The sequence below is a fragment of the Gymnodraco acuticeps genome, unplaced genomic scaffold (assembly GCF_902827175.1).
Source record: "Gymnodraco acuticeps unplaced genomic scaffold, fGymAcu1.1, whole genome shotgun sequence".
NCBI lineage: Eukaryota > Metazoa > Chordata > Actinopteri > Perciformes > Bathydraconidae > Gymnodraco > Gymnodraco acuticeps.
Window position 1 is genome coordinate 3798704 of NW_022992206.1, and position 19809 is coordinate 3818512.

Below are 19809 nucleotides of genomic sequence, written 5' to 3' on the forward strand. Positions count from 1 at the left end.
TATGCAACAGCCGACTAAATCCCCCCTCTCAGTTTGAATATCAACTTCTGCTTAGCACTGTATTATGGAGACACAAGTGCAGCACATTCCATTTCACCTCCTCAGACTGGCTTGATAGAGGAGATTGTGTCATATATTTGCGCCCGTGCTCATACACCATTTTATGGCTCAGCTGTATTAAAATGAATAATATATAGGGGTATAGAATGAAGGCAAGCCTCAGCCACGGTGGTAGGTAAAACTGCTCTCAAACCTTGGAAATAGATTCTAAAAGAGGCTGGACGAATATGGAGAAATATATAATGTAGTGAGTGAGTAAGAAGGTGCACAGGGGAGGTAATAATAATAATAATACATTATATTTATATAGCGCTTTTCTAGAACTCAAAGACGCTTTACAGTATGAGGGAGGGTAGACAAACAAGGACAGGCAGACAAATAAATACATTGCACATACAGGTACATTGAATGCTTCATTTAGCCCTGATTGCACAAACTGTCGCATTTAGTGGTCAGTTAAAACAGGTTGTTTTCTTGAGTCCTGCTGGTCTGCGAATTGAAATAACTTTTATTAAATGTTAAAGTGAAATTCAACATAAGATCAGCAGAATGCAAAAAAAGAACTGACAAACCATTGCTGATAAAACCGGGTCAGTTAACTATGACCATACGCAGACAGCCTAATGCTATTATAAGTTTATGTTGGATCCAGACCATTAAGACCATTCCGTCTTTTTCGGGTGCGAACAGGACATTCACATTGTACATTTTACATTAAAACTATATTTGGTATCTGAGACAGCCAGTACTGTGGGGTCTGGTTGTATTCTTTAAATATATAGCTAAGGTATCTCACAGACTAGGAGTTAGTCCTTCTTGGTGTAAAAGAGACATTATCCTTGTTGGCCCAGCAGCAGTAGCATCAGTAACTGGCTGTGCAGCAGTAATGTATTTTCAGTTTACCCCTTGGGATTTTCCACATCAGAATCTATTGATGCATTTCCTGGGCTTGGTGTGCTGTATCACTCCCAAAGGTTTGCATTGTGTTGGGTACACAACTCACTGATTCCAGTCACATTTAGCCCAGGGCCATTTTCTATGAGTAGCCAAAATACAGTACATGCAGCAGTGCAGTTAAGGAGGGAGAACGATGACATCCTCCTCTTTCATCCACCAAAGGCCAGAGGGAACGCATCTAAATTAGGGCTGTCACTAGTAAAGCCTCAATCCACAGCTAGTACACAGGACCATTGCTCAAACATCAAGGTAGAGCCTATATGTAGATGAGTCTGCATGACCTGTGTTCATGAATACAGTCTATGCAATTCATTTGAAATGCACATGTTTAACAGTAACCAATACAAACGAGTAATTGGGCCGTGTATACCAATTGTGAAATAGAGCAGCCTCAGTATTGCAATGCATTACATTAATATAAAATAAATGATGATGTTCAACTTATTTTTGCTTACATTAATTGCATTTATGTTTTTATCTTTCTAGGCAATGGCAAATCTAATTATACTCTAGTTCTGCTTCGAGTGAATCAGGGCCTTTACTATATACAACTTGAATTATACAGATTCTGCAAGAAAAGTTTTCTCCCAATTACTGAATAATGGACGCGGGGGAACCTTTATGAAAATCAAAATGAAAATAAAAATAAATGTAAAATCAGTAATAGAATCAAAAAGACCATTTTCATACACATGTGTTTTAGTAGTTCATTTAGTAGTTTAGTAGTAGTGGTTAAATGTTTGTATTGTTACAAAGGATATACTGTAATGATCTACAAACAAGGAAAATGTTTTCAAAAGCATGTATGGTTCAGTTTCTGTAAAGTCACCCCTTTGATTCAGATACGTAACACCTAGAGACAATTCCAGCATGGCCAAAGTGACAGAAATAACACAGTGACTTTCTCCTCAGTTTGTTGTCAGGTTGAGAGAGAGTGATATTAACGAGACAGATTTCACAGCTGTTTTGTCCCCTTCTTCATTTTGACCTCCTTGACTGCACCTATTAGGCTGGCGCGTATGCCTACAAAATGGGTAGAGGGGGTGTGTGGAATAGGAGTCCTGAGACAGAAGCTGGAATGAACCATCCAGTCTCTTGGCTAGTCCCACGGAGGCAGGGCCATTTATCATCCACACACCCAGGCTGACCAAATCAAAGTGGTAAAGACCAAAAAAGGAATCATTAAAACTTTAGTGCTCTTCCCTTGTGGGGCATTCAAAGGCAACACTGATGCTAAGCTGCTCATGAAAGACTTTGGGTCACTTCTATAAGCCCCAGGCCAGTATGGCAGAAGGGAATTATTCATTGTATAGCTGCAGGAGGGCCTCAATAGGGTGAACTTGGATCTGCTGGAAACACAACACATCATTCTATAATAACGGTATACAGTAGGTATACACTTATTATGATTTCATCCTCAGCACTAGTGGGCAAACAAATGCTGAGCACCCAGTGCATTTGTTCTGATTGGCATCAATAGAGTGCAACAAAATCAATAAAACAGCATGTAAAAAAATTATATATGTATTTATTATTACGCTCTGAATGCCCAGGTGTTTTATTTGTATGCATATATTTACAAAAAAAGTATAGGGCTTGAAGGTGACACTGCCATTTATGCCATATGGTATGTTGAGTGCTTGCTGAAAGGAGCCGTCAGTTATAGGCTAAATATATAAAGTTGCTTGTTTTTTGGACAATTGATTTTTAGAAGCAGGAAAATCTCTATGAAGGTTTAGGGAGGTCTGAATGTGTGGATGTAATCATTCTTACCTTCGTTTCTGTCTACCGTGAAAATATTTTCTCCATCCATTACGCTGTACACCACTTTGGCACTGCTGCCGTATGTAGGGTCGTCAGCATCAGATGCAGTAACCTTCATAACGGATGTTCCTGTTGAATGGAGAAAACAAGGTCAGAAAAACAGAATACAAGCTTGCTAGTCAAGAGGCCACTGGAAAATAGCTGGAATTTAGTTAAGATAGTATACACCTTATTATGGAAGAGCAGCTGTGGGGATGTGGGTGTTTTATTGTGTGTGTGAGTGGTTGAGTGTAAAACTCTGGGACTTCTATCTCACTATTTATGTTTCTGAAGATAACTATGAGTTTAAGACCTTGAGAGTGAGGACAAATGAACACAATTAGGACAGACTGGCATGTTTGAAGGATTCACTGTGTCTTCGGTTTAGCTAAGTTTGGAGTTGGATACATTGTGATGGTTAAGGTTGTAAGAAAGTGATTGGAAAATATAAATTATGGGGGGACACCTTTGCATGCGTTCATGCATACTTTTCTGTGATTATACTGATTAAATGTGAGAGACGAAGGTTAATGTGTTTTTGCTACCACTGCACCAGGTAGCTATTTCATCTCTATGCACATCATTTTCTAAACAAATGTTTTGATGTTTCAAATTACCTTCTACTAAACTGATGCTTAGAGTTGTTTTGCCTCTCATCGGCACAGAAGTTGCGCTCATAGATCAAAGGAAACATGGAGTCATAAAGTCAACATTATATCTTCAAAGACTGTTAGAAGCTTAAGAATTCTACAACAAACAATTACTGGCACTTACAGTAGGGAAAGAATGGATTCCTTTCCACATGAATCCTCCAAATGTGGATTTGTGGAGCAACAGTGTTGAAGTCATTATTTCTCACCCAGAGCTTTATATTTGTCAACATTGTGCTTTTCAGCAAATAGGCATTCACTGGCACATCTCTCCATTTAGTAACGCACTTTAGTTAAAGCTTGGCCTGAAGCACATCAAACTTTTCAATCATTTTTACTTGATTTGATTTATAATTGGCATATTAAAAAAATACAAAAATACAGTACAAAGGGAGGCAAAAGCCTGTTGTTTAAACAGTACTACATACCTGCCTTACAGCAAGTAAGCACATTTTGTCTTACTATGAATAATTTCCCTAACAAAAAAAAGAAAAATGAAAGAGGGGACGTTACTGGGTGCCAAAGGTCCTCAAGGACAAGGAGTCGGTCTTTGTCTCCAGCTCTCTGGCCAATACTATGGGTAATTACTGACAGCTGGTGTTGTCGACCAAAGGTCACCGCTGTAGCCTTTCTTAGAGCCCTGTCATGCTACTGTCCAGCCACATAATGGCCATATGCTAATGGTGCTAATTAGTGGGAAGTGTCAGAGCACTGTTTGTTTCCTGTCCTCCAATGGAGCTCCTAATGGGGAGGAAAGCTACTGGATTATCATTAAAGTCATCCAGCCATTAAGTCAGACAGCTCAGATCACTATTCTGTCCTTGTCACCTACTGTATAGCACTCTTTTGTTCCCCCTGTATGTAGGAGCTTGTAGAGCAGCATTCTACCTGGTCTATACGAGTGTGACTAATGAGGGTTTGCTATTTTGAGGCTAGTTTGCGGCAATGGGAAAAAATAGCTCAAATGTAAATTAATCTAAAAGCCTATTGGGGTGAAAAAGATGAGGACACACGAAAATACATGGCGCGTTTCCTCAGCAAGTGCAACACCAACAATATTTCAACCACAGTTTGTTGGTTGAATCCTGATATGTTGTAGTTCCCAGTGGATTCATAGCACTGCACATTAACTATATTAGCTTTTCATTCATATTCCAAGTCACATCATACAGTCATTACCCCATCCACATCAGAATACAAACAACCTTAATCCTTAGAAGATCAAGATATGCTGTATCCCATTGCGGGATGAGGTAGATTTCATTCTTATCACATTGAAAACATGAGGCTGTGTAGGTATTTTCATTACTAGCAGCAGGCAGGGGTTTGCTACAGTAATTCTGCTACCTGGTTGGCCCTACCGCTATTGGTCCAACAAAGCCATTTTCATCCAAGGGATTACTTCCTTATCTTAATTTTCCCCAGGTAACAATCAGTTTGATGCTGAGCTGTCTCTGGGTACTGGCTGGCAGCAACGTCAGATGGCTTGGAAGAACTATATAAATGCAAATGCTTCTTTATTGTGTATATATTAAAAAGAGAAGTGAAGCAGTGAGTTTGGCACTTGGGTTCTTATTAAAGCTCTGGCTTGCATCAGTGTTTTCAGTGAAGGAAGTCATTACTTACAGTATCTGTTGGCTTGGTTGGCATCTCACTTAAGCAGATTCTACAGTTGATGGACTTGTGGGAATTCAATGAGAATGATTGGCTTTCTCAGATTCGAATGTAATGCATATTGCAGTAATATAAGTGTGTCTAATGGAGAGAAGCTCCTGAAGTTCATTAGCTTAAGAGTTGTTTTTCTCTCACCGACTAAAATTTCAATTAAAAACTGCTCTCAGATGAAACAGCAGGCATTGTCGCAATAATAATTGTAATTACAAAACATAGGTTGGTTTCTCTTTATTCCTCTTCAAAAGCACATTTGTTTGGCCTGTTTGTTTGTTTGTTTGTTTTGGAACTTTCCTATTCTTATAAATATCAATATCATTGTCATATCAACATAACTACACCAATGAGGACATTTAATGACAATGTCATTTATACCTTGCACATTGCTTCAGTTTTTCTTTTTGATATAAATACTTTAAAATAAATGTTATTGTTAACACCCGATGGTTAATTTTCTCTTATTGCTGCATTGGTCTATCATAGGTGTGATTTCACTGAAGTACACCCTGATATACTGCTGGGTGACCTGTTCAGCCATTAAGCTGAGGTCAAAGGTGCTACTGTCAATGACATCAACATTATATAACAGTTTTCAACGTGCACATTTATATTATGCTAATCGTCAAGTGTAACACAACTGATTAACTGTTAAATAATGAAATGGTATAACATAAAATGTGCATGTTTTGTTTCCTAAGCGTTCACCTAAGTGATTATGGGTGACTATGAGAATATAGCTTGCTTATTTATTTAATCCTCAGAGAGCAAAAGTGTTCCTGTATATTTCACATTATTTACCACTTCTATACATTTTTTTATATTTATATAATTATATTATTGTAACATGATAACTCTTTAAGGCACTAACAATCCCATATGGTGTCAAGGGTTAAAAGCTAATTAAGTGTATCAATTAAATAAGAATGAGAAGTTTAGGGATTATTCCTTTCTATTAATTAGTCTGTTTATTTCCAGTGCACACAATTATTCCTAAATGTTGTAACATTGTCACGGATGGAAGAACATGAGAGAGGCAACAGTCCTTCTAAAAATAACCCCATACAGTCTGTGTTGGATATACTATTAAGGCAGTGCACAGTATCCCTTGAGGAATAATGTAAATACTGTAATATTCAGATGCAAACTGCCTCTGAGGCTATCTTTGGTGAAATGGAGCAAGGGGTAGGATTGTTTTGGGGGTGTGGAGGATTCAGTAGATTGTGGGTGACGATGGCTTTGTAGTGAGATTTATGCACAAGTTTGGTTTAATGGTGTCAACACAGGCTGTCGGAATGGGTTCCCACACCATTTCAGCACTCTGGGAGAGATGGTTCAATTACTGCAAGGGGAGCTGGAGGAGTGTGCCACGTGCGAGACACTAGACTGACAGCTATTTAAGAGGCAGCCTCGTAAAAGAGATTTGTGCCTACCTCAGCTGGTGCTCTACTGGTGCGAGCTTCAGTGGAGGGGTCTAACGGCTGCAGCACTGAGCCTCTTTCCCGCTACGACCCGCCTTAATCTGCAGGACTGAGTGCTCCCTGCCCGCATTATGGATCATTTAGTAAAGCCATAAAAGCTGAGGTGTTTTCACATGAAAAGTTATTTCTTCACTACTTCCACAGTGATTCATTCCTCTCTCATTCACATAAATGCCCCAGGAGAGAGAAAAGGAGGGTGAGAGAGAATGTAAAGTATAAAGGGGAGGAAAATCCGCCATGTCATAAAAGCCAATAACCTGCTTACATTGATCCCCGTCCGGATCTCTACAAGGATTTGAGGATATTTTTCATCTCTCCTGACACAAATTGTAAATCTATTCTTTGCTAACCTTTGAATTTAAGTCTTTTGAAAGATCCCACCATTATTTATTTTGCAGACATTAGTGTGGGTCACCGTGGCATCACAAGATTATATTGTAACCTCATTACTTTTGAAAATGTGTCTCATGACACAAAGATTTTAACAAATATTGAAGCACCGCAACTTTCCTCTCCTATCATCCTCCCCCAGAGGGTCAGGTATCAACATTATTGTTTCAGACACAGCGTATTCTTTGTCAGAATAAATAATTCACAATACACTTAAGACAGTGTCCCTGTTTCTCTGCTTGATCGCATCTCTGCAATATTGAAAGAGTGAGAGCCTTAATCAATTTCACAATTGCAAATCTCTTGTGCTGCTTTTGTCTTTCACATGTTCCATGCCTTCTCACACACTAAATCACACATCTTTCTCTCTCTCTCCATTTCCCCAACATACACACTAATTCAAATGAATACGCATGACACCACACATCGGAACCAATCAATTACATCAAGCACTGCTATTGAGCACATAATGGTGGATGTTACTGGTCATAAAGGAGGTTGGCAGAGAATATTGATTGTAAATTGCTCCTGCCTTGTCGCATCTCTCTCTCCTGTGATCCTGCTGCTCCGAATGTCTCATCCTCTGTTAGCATGACAGGCCCCGGCTGTCCGTATGTTGACGGCAGCAATTTGCAGCCTCCTGGGCATCCTCTCTCTGGACCCCAACAACAGGGGGGGGGGTGATTATGTCTTTGATCCCCTTGCCGAGTTACATACATTACATAGAAAAGTGGGAGGGAATGTATCTCTCTCATGCTTACGTTGCAAATGGTTAGGACAAAAGACAGGAAGAGGTCAGATAAAAGGTCAAAGAAAACGAGACATGTTCTGCTTATTGTGAACAACCAGTCATTAAAGGTACCCAACTTTATTCATACAAGGGTCATTTATTTCTTGATTTTAAGTTTATGTTTTCATGCGCGTGAACAACTCACTTGCCAAAACAATACTGGGAAAAGTAACCATTAAAAAGGTTTGTAAAATATCAGTACATTTTCAAACCATTATTGACAATGCTTTCCTTTTTACTGATTTGAATTGCTATGTTTTGTGTCAGTCTCCATGAACACACTTCAGATGCCTGTGCGTTTTGTTTACCCTGATAGATGGGCCAGTGACCTTCAGGAAGCCACTTAACACCTACATTCCACAGGGCTTTTATTATATTCTCCAGGCTTTCATTATTTTCAATCTCTATACTTCACTTCAGGTATTTTGTGGCACATGCTTAGTAGATGTCTTTGTAGAAAAAACATTCTATAAGGGTGCTGCAGAGCTCATTTTATTCGATAGATTCAAACAAAGTGTGGCTTATGCTTGAATCCAGTACAGTTAAGTATAATAATGTTCAAATAATCCAACAAAATGAACAGGATCATAGTATTTACAGAAATAACATACCTTTAGGTATGGAGGAATGAAAGAAAGCCTCAGATGCTGACATTTGTTTAGCAGAATGAGGTGCAATGAATCATCTTAAAACATATCCCGGTCGTTAAATGGCTGTTGCAATTCATATAACAGACTATGTTTTTGATTTGGACTAGGATAGATGTCAGTCCAAGTTGGGTCATTCTACACTACATCAACTAGTATCATTAGTATATAATAGCTTACGATAGCAGTCAGCTTAATGTCTGTTATCAGACTGTTATTTGCCTGCCTGTTGTTCTTTAGACACTGTGACTTGTCAGTCAGTGTTACCTGAGGTTGGAGGGCACGACAAGGCCATCATGTCGTGCCACATCTTTGTCACTCAGAGGACCTCGGGTCTCCTCTAATGGAACCACATCAATCACAGGATAAGCTCCTTGGAAACGTTTCACCCTGTTGTGATTCCACCATCAAGAGCTGCCCCTCTTAGCCACATTTCCATCAGACTCCCTCGCTATCACAAGACCTTTGAGTGGTGGGAGAGGATGTCTGCCTCAGTGACTAAATTGTTTCAAACTCACCATTCAGTCAGCTCCCATAAAAACGAAAAAAAACGAAAACAGTTGGATGTCTTAGTATGCATTTAGTAACACAGTGTAATACGGATTTCAAATAGGTACAAGCCTGTCTTTATTACTCCAATATGAGCTAGGTGTGTGGAGCATAAGCATTAGCTGCACAGTCACAACCAATAATGTCTCAGAAGCATGTGTCCTAGATATTGTGTCTTAAAGGTCTCATATCATGCTATTTTTAGGCATATATTATAGGTCTCAGATATATAAAAAATAATGCTGTCAAAATTATCGCGTTAACGGCGGTAATGCATTTTTTGAATGAATTGCATTAAAAATATTTAACGCATGTGCAGAATGGCCCGCCCCATACATCCCACCAGTGGCAGCGCCAGGGTATGGCTGGGGTAGGCTACACCCATACCAAGAAATGGCTTAGCCCCACCTTGAAAAATGATGTTAAAGTAAGCAAAATAAAGTCCGCCAACTCGCGCGGAGTAAATTGCACAGACAGCAGTTAGTAAGATTGATTTCAGTAGCCACTTGTCTGGAAATACCGAAGACCAGAAACGGTTTTGAAAACTTTTGTCACGTAGTGATCGTCTTCTCAATAGAACATCTTTGATAATGTCTTCTGGCCAATCAGAATCAAGATAACGGCGTGGTGTTGTTGCAGGAAGTCCCGACTGAGAATACTTTTGCTGTAGTACAGGTAACACATAACTGGTACGCAGGTTATGTGCGTAATCTCTCTGAAATGCGTACCGTCACTTGTGTCACAAAGCGCATTTGCGTACCAACGTACTTGTGAAGCTTTTCCAGAAGGCGGTTAGATCACCGGACGACAGAGTCGGTCTCCGTGTGCACAGACAGGGCTGCTGTTAACGTCGGTCTGTACAACGGAATTGTGCCAAAACTACGCCAACCGGCTGCAGAGGGAGACTCCCCCCCTTCACTGGAGAACTACGCTAAAACAGCTGATCACAACGTTCACACTCTGTGGTCACGAAGTACTCCACTAGCCCCCCCCCCGTCGGCTTTCCTGAAGTACTCCCCCGTTGATAGAAATCAACACGTAATGAATGAATGAATGAACCCCACGGTTTGATGATTGATAGGTGTGTGGGCTGTCTTTCATTTTGACACGCAGAATGTTTTTACAATAAACATGTTAAATGGATATATCCGCCTTCTTTCATTAATCTTTCCATTCCCACAACAATATACATAAATAAATTACATATGTTAGACATAGTTCGAATGGTGATTAATCATGATTAATTAATTTTTAAGCTGTGATTAATCTGATTAAAACTTTTAATCGTTTGACAGCCCTAATAAAAATATATAAAAAACATGTCTATGAAGTGTTTTGCTCAAAATACCAAACAGATCACCCATTCTAGCATGCCTCATATCCCTCTGTTTCAGCCCTGTTACTAAAGTGCTGATTCTGGGTATGAAGCAAAAAGAAAAGGAAAAGAGGGTGCAGAGCTTATGCCTGCTCATGCGGGAGAATTCTACTCAGCTAAATGCTGTCGTGATGAAACGCCATATCATGTTCAAACCACATCAAGGGTTACTTATTTCTGAAACAGTATGGAGCTCAAACGCTTTCTCTCTCGCGGGTTTACCACAAGGTTTTTTTTATGTCCTGCTTTTTTACACATACTCTCTCCAGTACAGGTTAGCTCTGAGTTTTAGCGATGCTTGCTAATGTAAACAGACCATATTACCTCCAAAACACATCGCGCATTGTTTCTCATAGCGACGTTTCTGATAGGGCCGTGGGTGTAAAGCCAGCCCACATTGCCGATATTACGTCATATTGGTAGCAAATCTGGATCAGCTCCGTTGTACCCCCTATTTAGAGATTTGCGCACGGAGTAAAAGAGAGAGGGTTTTATTTTCTGACACTTTGTGAGTTCCCTGATGCACATTTATGTATAAAAGTCATCAAAAAGTGCATTTTGCATGATAGGTCCCCTTTAAAACTCAATCCATCCAATGCCTTACTGTAAAAGATTCCAAACTATACAGCAATCTACCACTGACTGTCTACTACTATTGGCATACTAGTTTGACATTGCTTTTGCCTCTTGGTTTTAAAAACATGTGTGTATCTCAAAGCTACATAAATATGTTGCAACTTACCATGGCTATGGAAAACAAAGGAAAAACAGATTGATCCAATTCAAATATTAATGACGTAAATATGAACACAGCTTGTTATCCTACATGAGCTGAATTTACATACAGTATGAAACTGCTGTTCATTTCATTTTAATGTAATAATTGAAGAGGGACAATACACATTGATGAACATTTTTAACAACTAATGCTTCAAAATGTCACTATGCCGGATTTTAGCTTTTAGCTAATTTCCATCCGTAGCCCCTCACATACAACATTTAAGAACATGACATCTATATACATAGCAAAAATAAATACATGATATGCAGAAAGAGCATGAGCAGCATATACAAGCATTAACCACATGGCAGTACAATGTAGCAGCAACGACATATAAAATACAAGAGAAGATAAAAGAGCTACATAAATTGCAAAAGGAGATACCCCTGTATTAAAGTGCATTTAGCGGGGATTGCACGTTTGTTTGTTTCTCAACCATTCTTTTAGTTGACCTTTAAAACTGTTCAAAGTGGGACAATCCCGTAACCCAGTTGGGAGGCTATTCCACAATGAGCTGCCCTTAATTGATAGTACATTTTGACCGAAAGTGGTCCGTCTACAGTGGACTTCACAGTCTCCTCTGGTTTCTGAACTAGTGCAGCGTCCAGTGTGTTTTTTGTGGATGAATTCCCCTAAGGGAGGGGGGGCCAGTCCATGTAAACATTTATACAAAAAACACATACTTTTAAAAGACTTAAAATTGGTTATTATATTGAAAGGTAAAGAGCCTTAATTATTATGGTCACATGTGTTTGTGCTATGAGACACACACACACACACACACACACACACACACACACACACACACACACACACACACACACACACACACACACACACACACACTGCCTAAAGCAACACAGAATAAGGACATTAATAAATCTTCAATACATCTACGGTCACCCTTATTTATCACACTATGTCCGATGTCCATCACACTTTAAGCCAGGGGTGGGGAACCTCAGGCCTCCGGGCCGTCTACGGTCCGCGAGACCATTTCATACGGCCCTCGAGGTAATTTATAAACCCACGAAGAAAAAAAAATTAAAGAAATCTAGACCGCAAAATAATTAAACAAGCGAGTGCCTGTTTTTCCTGGCCAAGGACAGGTTCATTGAACACAACACGAGCGTAACGTGTCATCACGTGGTGTAGTGCTGACAGAGAGCACCGGAACCCCGCTCCGGCACTTAAAACATTTGAGTACCCAATCCATAAGGAGCCGTACACATGCTGCAGCTGAAACGTATCGACATGTTGGTTGTATACATAAAGAAGGTTTGAAATGTATTCATTATTGTATGAACATGTTTTAATTGGGGGGTGGACGTCATATCCTCTAGGGGGGTCCGGGGGCATGCCCCCCCGGAAAGATTTGTTTTAACGTTTTAAAGTAAAATGCTTTAATCTGGTGCACTTTGAGCAGAATTACTAGAGACTAGATATAGGGGGTACAACTCTAAACACCCATTTGAAAAAGATCGGTTTACATTTTAATAATCAAATAAGTATGTGAACATAACCAATAACCTACCATAGCCAATAACAAATTAATTTAACATATTTTATTTGTGTTGTTCATTCATATCTTATTTTACCTAGTTAACATTTATTTATTTATGCATATTTTTTTATCTCTCCAGTTTAAAACGATATGTCTGGTTTACTGTCCTATAGTATACAGTACATTGAAATGATTTCAAACCTGTTTTGTTTATCCCAATAATTATAAAGGAGTGCCTTGGAAATATGTGTGTACATGAATTGTGATCAAACCGTTTGAGACCCTTTGAGATAACTTAGACTAAAGTGAACTATCTAAACACTCAAGTGTCCTTTACCTCACTGAGCTGTAGTTATCAGCCTCAATCCAACAACAATCCGCGGTACCGATGCGATTATGAATGTTGTTACATCAAGGCTGAAAATTAGGATGAGCCAAACAGTCAAACATTTTTTTTTTTCTTCCCAGAACTGCCAGCGCAGGACCCCCCCAGATCTGGCGCCCTAGGCAAGGCAAGTTTATATATATAGCACCTTTCAAGGCAATTCAAAGTGCTTTACAAAAATGAAAGACATTAAGTGCATTAAGAAACATATTATAAAACACTCATCTAAAAGCAATGATATAAAATGACATTTAAAAACACTCATTTAAAAGCAAAGATAATAAAAGTTACAGTGCAGTTTAAGATATGAATATATCAATTAAAAGCAGTGGCAAAAAGAAAAGTCTTCAGCCTGGATTTAAAAGTAGTAAGAGTTGCAGCAGACCTGCAGGTTTGTTCCAGATATTTGGAGCATAATAACTGAATGCTGCTTTACCATGTTTAGTTCTGACTCTGGGGACAGAAAGCTGACCAGTCCCAGAGGACCTGAGAGGCGACCGCCTATGTCGCCAGTGCTACGGGCCGGCCCTGGTCTTATGATATCATACAGACAATAACGCCATCGAAAATAATATGCTACATTACAGTACTAGTACTTCTGGGTCTTTGTGTGTCATTCAAGCTTGGCTCTGTGTGTGTGGCACGAGCGTATTTTGTTTGAGAGAGAGAGAGAGAGAGAGAGAGAGAGAGAGCGAGAAGTAGGCCTGCCGGGGATTATTGCATCTGGTTAGTTAGCTATGGTAATGAATATAAAGAGCTTTTTCTACAACCAGGTGAAAGAGAGCTCTCTCCTGTCAGACTGATACAGTTTAAAAGGAGAGTGATTTGTAAAATATCCATAAACAAAAAGAAAATCTGTTTACAGTTCTGTGTCATATGGATGTTGAGAGATGTATCCATAGATCTCTTAAATTTGCCCTCAAAAGCCCCCGGACCCCCCCCCCCCCCCCCCACACTTAAATCATGGATACTAAATACATTTGCACACATCTTGTGTCCATATATTTCTGTTTTGGTGGTCATGCCACAACCGTGCACGTGCATGCAATTGCGAGTCATGGTGAGATATCTGGATTAAGAGGTTGCTTTTTCTTTGCACAGCATGAAAGAAAGGCGAAATGAATGGGCTGTGATTTTAGTTTTTTTAAGCAGAGGTTGAGTTCAATAATTTGTACGGCCCTCGGAGGATGTTGTAAGCACACTTAATCAAAACAAGCTATCTTCACCTTTTTTGCCATCTTGAAAGCAATTATTTTACACCATGGCCTAATTAATTACCCCTCATTCTATCACAATTCCTCTGATTATTGCAGCTCTGCTTTTGAGGGAACAACTTTTCAAAATAATAATGTAAAATAAGTAACATAACAACCCTGCCTGTTTATTTACTTATCATTACCTTTTACTGAGGTGAAAAACTGACTGACTGAATATAAGTTATTTTCACCACCCAAGACTTCAGTTGTATGCCTTTATGTAATACTGCTCTTTCTAAGAAAACATTCATTGTTAAGACGCTCCTTTCCTAGATCATTACTTGATGGAATTGTGTGCTAGAATGATTCATTAAGACACACCATTGAGTTTCCAGTAGTCTGGGTGCTTGGAAACCTCACAATCAATCGAGAAGAATACTGGGTCGCTGAGAGAAAACGCAATAAAAACATGTAATTAAACATGTCCATTTTCTAAAGCTTGGACAAACATAAACTTGCCCTAAAGTTGGCGCTAGCTTTGTATTCTTCTAACTCCCTAGTAGTGTGTGTATGAATCGGTAACATATAAAAAATACACCTCTCTGTATGTTAGCACATTATGAGTGGTCTCAGTGAACTTATGTTCTATTCTATTTTACAGGGCTTTTTGACAAATATGAATTTGAGGTATTTCATAATGGAAGGATGGGTGTTTTAAATGAACAGACCTGTACATCTCACATCACCTCGCCCATGGACATGAGAAACATTAGCTTTTAAAATTGGTGCTGATTTACATGATGATGAGTTAATTTTTATTCAGAAAACACTGGGGATAGTGACCCATAAAGAGAAAGATGACCCAACGGTTTGTAAATGAGCATCCAGTAATTAAATATACCTATAATACACAGTTTCATTAATATAAAACATATTTATCTCCCTTTAGCCTGAAAAATACAGTGAAATATGTAATAAATTAAAACAACAAGTAGGAGTATTCAATCGGCATTATTCTCATATCCACTAAAATCGTTGTGTGTGAGTTTCACATATACAAAGAGTGCATGTGCAAAAAAACCTTTAGAGTGACGCTAACATAGAGAATTTATTTTGAAACCAAAGTTAAAGTCAGCAGGAAACATGGATGATTCATCGCTCCAACGCATCACGATGTCAATAAATTGGACATCGGGTATCTTCTCACAGGGGTAAATGTGTTTCTTTCACAACAGCCATATCCATTCCTTCCCTCAAAATGGCGATCATGCATGAACAGGAAGTAATGCATGGAAACACCATGAACAAACAGACAGAAGATACTGGGAGAAAATTCTAATTCCCCAAAGATGTGCCAAAGGACACAGAGCCACTGTCTTTCTGGAAGCTGTTTCTTTGTCACTGTACACTGTTGACATAGCTTTAACAACTATAAAAGTTACCCAGAAATCTCCAAAAGCAATTATAATCTCAAATTAAACAAGTGAATCAGGTAATATGTTTTTCCCCAAGTTATTTTATGAGTAGTATTCCATTTTAGCAATTTAAGCTAAAAAATACACCTTCTGTTGACCGTAAGTAAGCCAACAAACGGTCATTTGTCAATAAAGCTCTTCAACGTTAGATCTCACTGTTGTCTCAGATTTTTTTAAGTAAACTACTAATTACGTATTTTATTATCTCAAAATAAACAAATACAAGACATGTATTTGGGCTGTAATAAATAATGTTATAATGTAATATAATAAGTAATTCCTAGGCAACATCTTCAAGTCACATTCTTCTTGGTTGTGTTCAGTTCAGGATGTCCTCTACAAAAAGAGACTGTATTAAATCCATTTTTCACAGTCTTTATCAACATGAGTCAGAGGACACAGCCAGCGTTCCGCATAGTGACTCCATGCATGTTCCCTCTTCTTTCCCAACAGAGAGACATGCACGGTTCTCAAAGCAACATTCAATCACCCATGCACTACAAATTTGATTTAAGACAGCAATTTCATTAGCCACACATTTTCCAAAGGACAACACAGAGCTCGGGCCCTCACATTTCATCATCGTGCTTCCTACTCCTGTTCTATTTGCCCTCTCTTCTCCTTTTCAGAGTCAACCAAGCTTTAAAAACCAACAAAGGTAAACAAGTAATGCGTTTGGTTGCAGATGCTGAGCAAGCATGCAGAAAGACAGAAAAACAGAGGCGGTTAGACTGACAGACATGAAGCCTCTGCACAAAGAGGGAGGGGTAAAAGCTGTAAAGCCATGACAAAGATGTGCACTGGGAGACATGACAGGAGTGATAAGTAAAAATGAATATGCCTCAGGCAGCTGACTACTGATTACTTTCTTACTATTATGGCGGTTTTCGAAGGCGTTTGCTGTAGGGTTGGCCATAATACAACAGCACAGTGAGCATATCACTGGTGTGGGTTATGCTTGCATCCTGCTTCCATCATAAAATAAAACACAACCCTACCTCAGATCACAGGAGCTGAGTCCAAATTACATAAAACCTACTGATTCTTACCAGGTTTTGGGTATAAAGTGTGTTCACAAAGGAAAAATGAACAGAAATCATGTCTTCACTATAAAAGGTGACAGTATGCTTATGTGGTGGGAACGGATAGTTATATTGGATGATGCAAAGGACAACATAATAGGATTTGTTCATAGTTGGAAAAGGAATAAAAAAGTGGATGCAAAATAAACAGGGGGTGTTTTGCTTTTTTTGTTTTCCTAATAAATCCATTGGAAGTCAATCAACAATGCATTTACTCCGTCTCTCCATGAATTCTGATTTGACATCTATGTCTACCGAACTCAGCCCCAAGCCAATTTGTAATGATTCCTATCTCCCAAAACAGGTTACAAAAACATATTTTCCGGCTTATTCATTTACCGAAACAGCTGGGCACTGCAGTTTTTATCAAGAAGAGTAAACAGTACATTTGTTGGGGATTATATTTAAATATGGATTAATACAAATATAGTGCTGAGAGTGATTATTCACAGCAGCAGGACAGCGTATGTGAAATTGACCCAAAATAATCAGCAGTGACCAATGCTTATCGTAATCACACAGGGCAACGCCACGGTTCACTGAATTATTAGATTGTTAACACAAAAAGAGGAATCAGCTATATCAGGCCCTTGGTTACAAAGGCAATACTTTATAGCATAGTCGTGTTTCGGTTTGGTATTATACAATACTGTAGGAAGAACATATATCAAAGCTGAGTTTCCCTATAAGTGATATTCAAATTCTGCTTCAGACGCGGTGGTGAAAGCCCATGAGCTGGTGAGTGACGTGTGGCAGTCAGACACCTTTATTTTCATTTTCCTCCCTTCAGATATTGTACTTGTGACCTTATCACTGACATGCCAAAAAAATACTGCTGGCGTTAGCTGATGTTCAACAGGCGCACAGCGTAAAGAACAGAAATAGGGATAGGGCAGAGAATGCTTGACTAAGCAGTAGCTGTTACCTTATTAGGCCTAGTGCTTCACAAAGATGTTTAAAACATGAACTGCACACTCATTTAGTGCGTAATTGGAGTAAGGTGTGACAGGGTCACACAAGGGGGAACCGCCAAAGTGGAAGGGTCGTGATCATTAAGATTACATTAACTAACATTAACTTAGCATGGTCTCTATGACTCCATTCATTTCCTTCTTCTAGGAATAATAACTCTTGCTTCCCAAGGTTTTGCAAAGTTGTTTTTTTTTAAACTAATGCTATTTATCAGTCTCCTATTTTCTGTTACCCTTCATTTGCTCTGTCCCTCACGCTCTCCCCCTCTTCCCAATCACTCACACACACACACACACACACACACACACACACACACACACATACACACACACACACACACACACACACACACACACACACCCCATTCAGTTTTAGAAAGCACTGTAGGCAGACATGCCCATGGTTCGGATCATGCTGAGGAAGCAGGAATGAATTCCAATCAGGCTTGAACAGGGAAGAGCCATTCCATTCTGCACCACTCCTGGAGACACTCAAACAAGGAGCACCCCCTCTCCTGCATATGCATGATAGCACACACACATGCACATATCAGTATCACACACAACACTTTGAACACACATGGTATTGTGATATCACTTGGCAGCCAAAGAGAATTGTGTTTATTAAACATCAGTGGTGTCTGTGACACTAATACCATGCTAATGAAGCACCACACATTTGTTCACTTGTTTTTGTTTTTCACATTTCGCTAAGAATTTTAGCCAGCCATGGAGTGTAGCTAATACTGTTGCTGACGATAAAAACACTTTTGTCAAGATTAAAAGCATTGTGGTATCAATGTCAAAAGCCTCTACGAAAATATTGTGCACATTTGCTGTTATTTACTCGTCGAGAGCACCTCTCCTCTGCTCCTCTTCCTCATTCCCCCCTTCATCATTTGCCTCATAACGGTGTGTCAGAACACTGCCACAAAGCTCATCTGGGAGTAAAGCAATTTGCTTCGTCTTCCTTTATGTGCCTGCACCAGATCCTTCATTTTCACTATCTTTCATACCTACGGGTCATAGCTCTGACACAGTCCATGTGGGGATCTGCCTCAAATCCATGTCACCATTCTACCACCTTTCATTCACAATGAATTCACTGTGTCGATATCTATTTCCATCTAACAACTCCTGTCTGCTTTTTGCCATCTCAAGAATAGGGGAGAATTTTAGCATATTGCTTTACTTGGCATTTTTGTAGCTGCCTTGAGCCGAGGACAAAGCATTATGTTAAAGACCCATACTTATGCATCATGAAAATAGCTGTAATATAACTGGTCATTATATTTAGTAGTGTGCACCTTTGGGATATTCTGAGCCCGAAGCTCCCGACAGATTATCCCTGTCTGACCGCATTACATGGTTCTCTCCTTACCTATGGGTGACAGCTCTGCCACACTGCCGATGTAGGGACCCTCCAAGAACTTGGGCTCGCTGTCGTTGATGTCCTGGACCTTGATGACAAACTCTGACTCTGATTCCAGAAGGTCGTTGGACAGCCGGTCCCTGGCCCGGGCCCTCATTGTGTAGGACGCCTTCTCTTCGCGGTCCAGTCTCTCTGTGGCGTGGATGTCTCCTGTAAGCTCATCGATGATGAAGATGGTGCCTGCCCCTTCTCCTGTGATAGTGTACTTGATGTTACCTTCACCCTCGTCAGAGTCTGTATGGATCTGTAAAATGAAATGAAATTAAAAAAATACGAATCAAATGAGGCTCACACTTTATGTTTATTTTATTTAATGTGACAGAAGGGCACCCCTAATGCCTCAGAATTATGTTTACACCATATTACTTTGCAGCAGCAAGTGCAATTTACTAGAAACATAAAGTATGCACATGATTATGTTATAACTTATAACCAACATAATGAGGAAACATTCTATATTAAGGAATGTAAGTTGAAGAAAGTTGATATATTTGCTTTTGCAATACCATCACTTTTGGTTAGCATGTGAGTTGGTTGAATCTTGAAAAAAAAAATCTTCAAATTGGTTTGAAGCAGAAAGAGGCAGGTCTATTTTTGTCAACAAAAATCAAAA

At 39.3% G+C, this 19809-nt stretch overlaps 1 protein-coding gene across 1 annotated transcript in view; it reads right to left on the reverse strand.

The window, feature by feature from the left end:
* The window catches only part of LOC117539505 (cadherin-22-like), a gene marked incomplete at its 5' end in the record, with an annotated part of 139903 nt that overhangs the window by 52557 nt on the left and 67537 nt on the right, over positions 1-19809 (reverse strand). Inside the window, 2 exon segments of the mRNA XM_034205704.1 lie at positions 2791-2910; positions 19146-19440. Of these exon segments, the coding sequence (XP_034061595.1) occupies positions 2791-2910; positions 19146-19440 (415 nt within the window).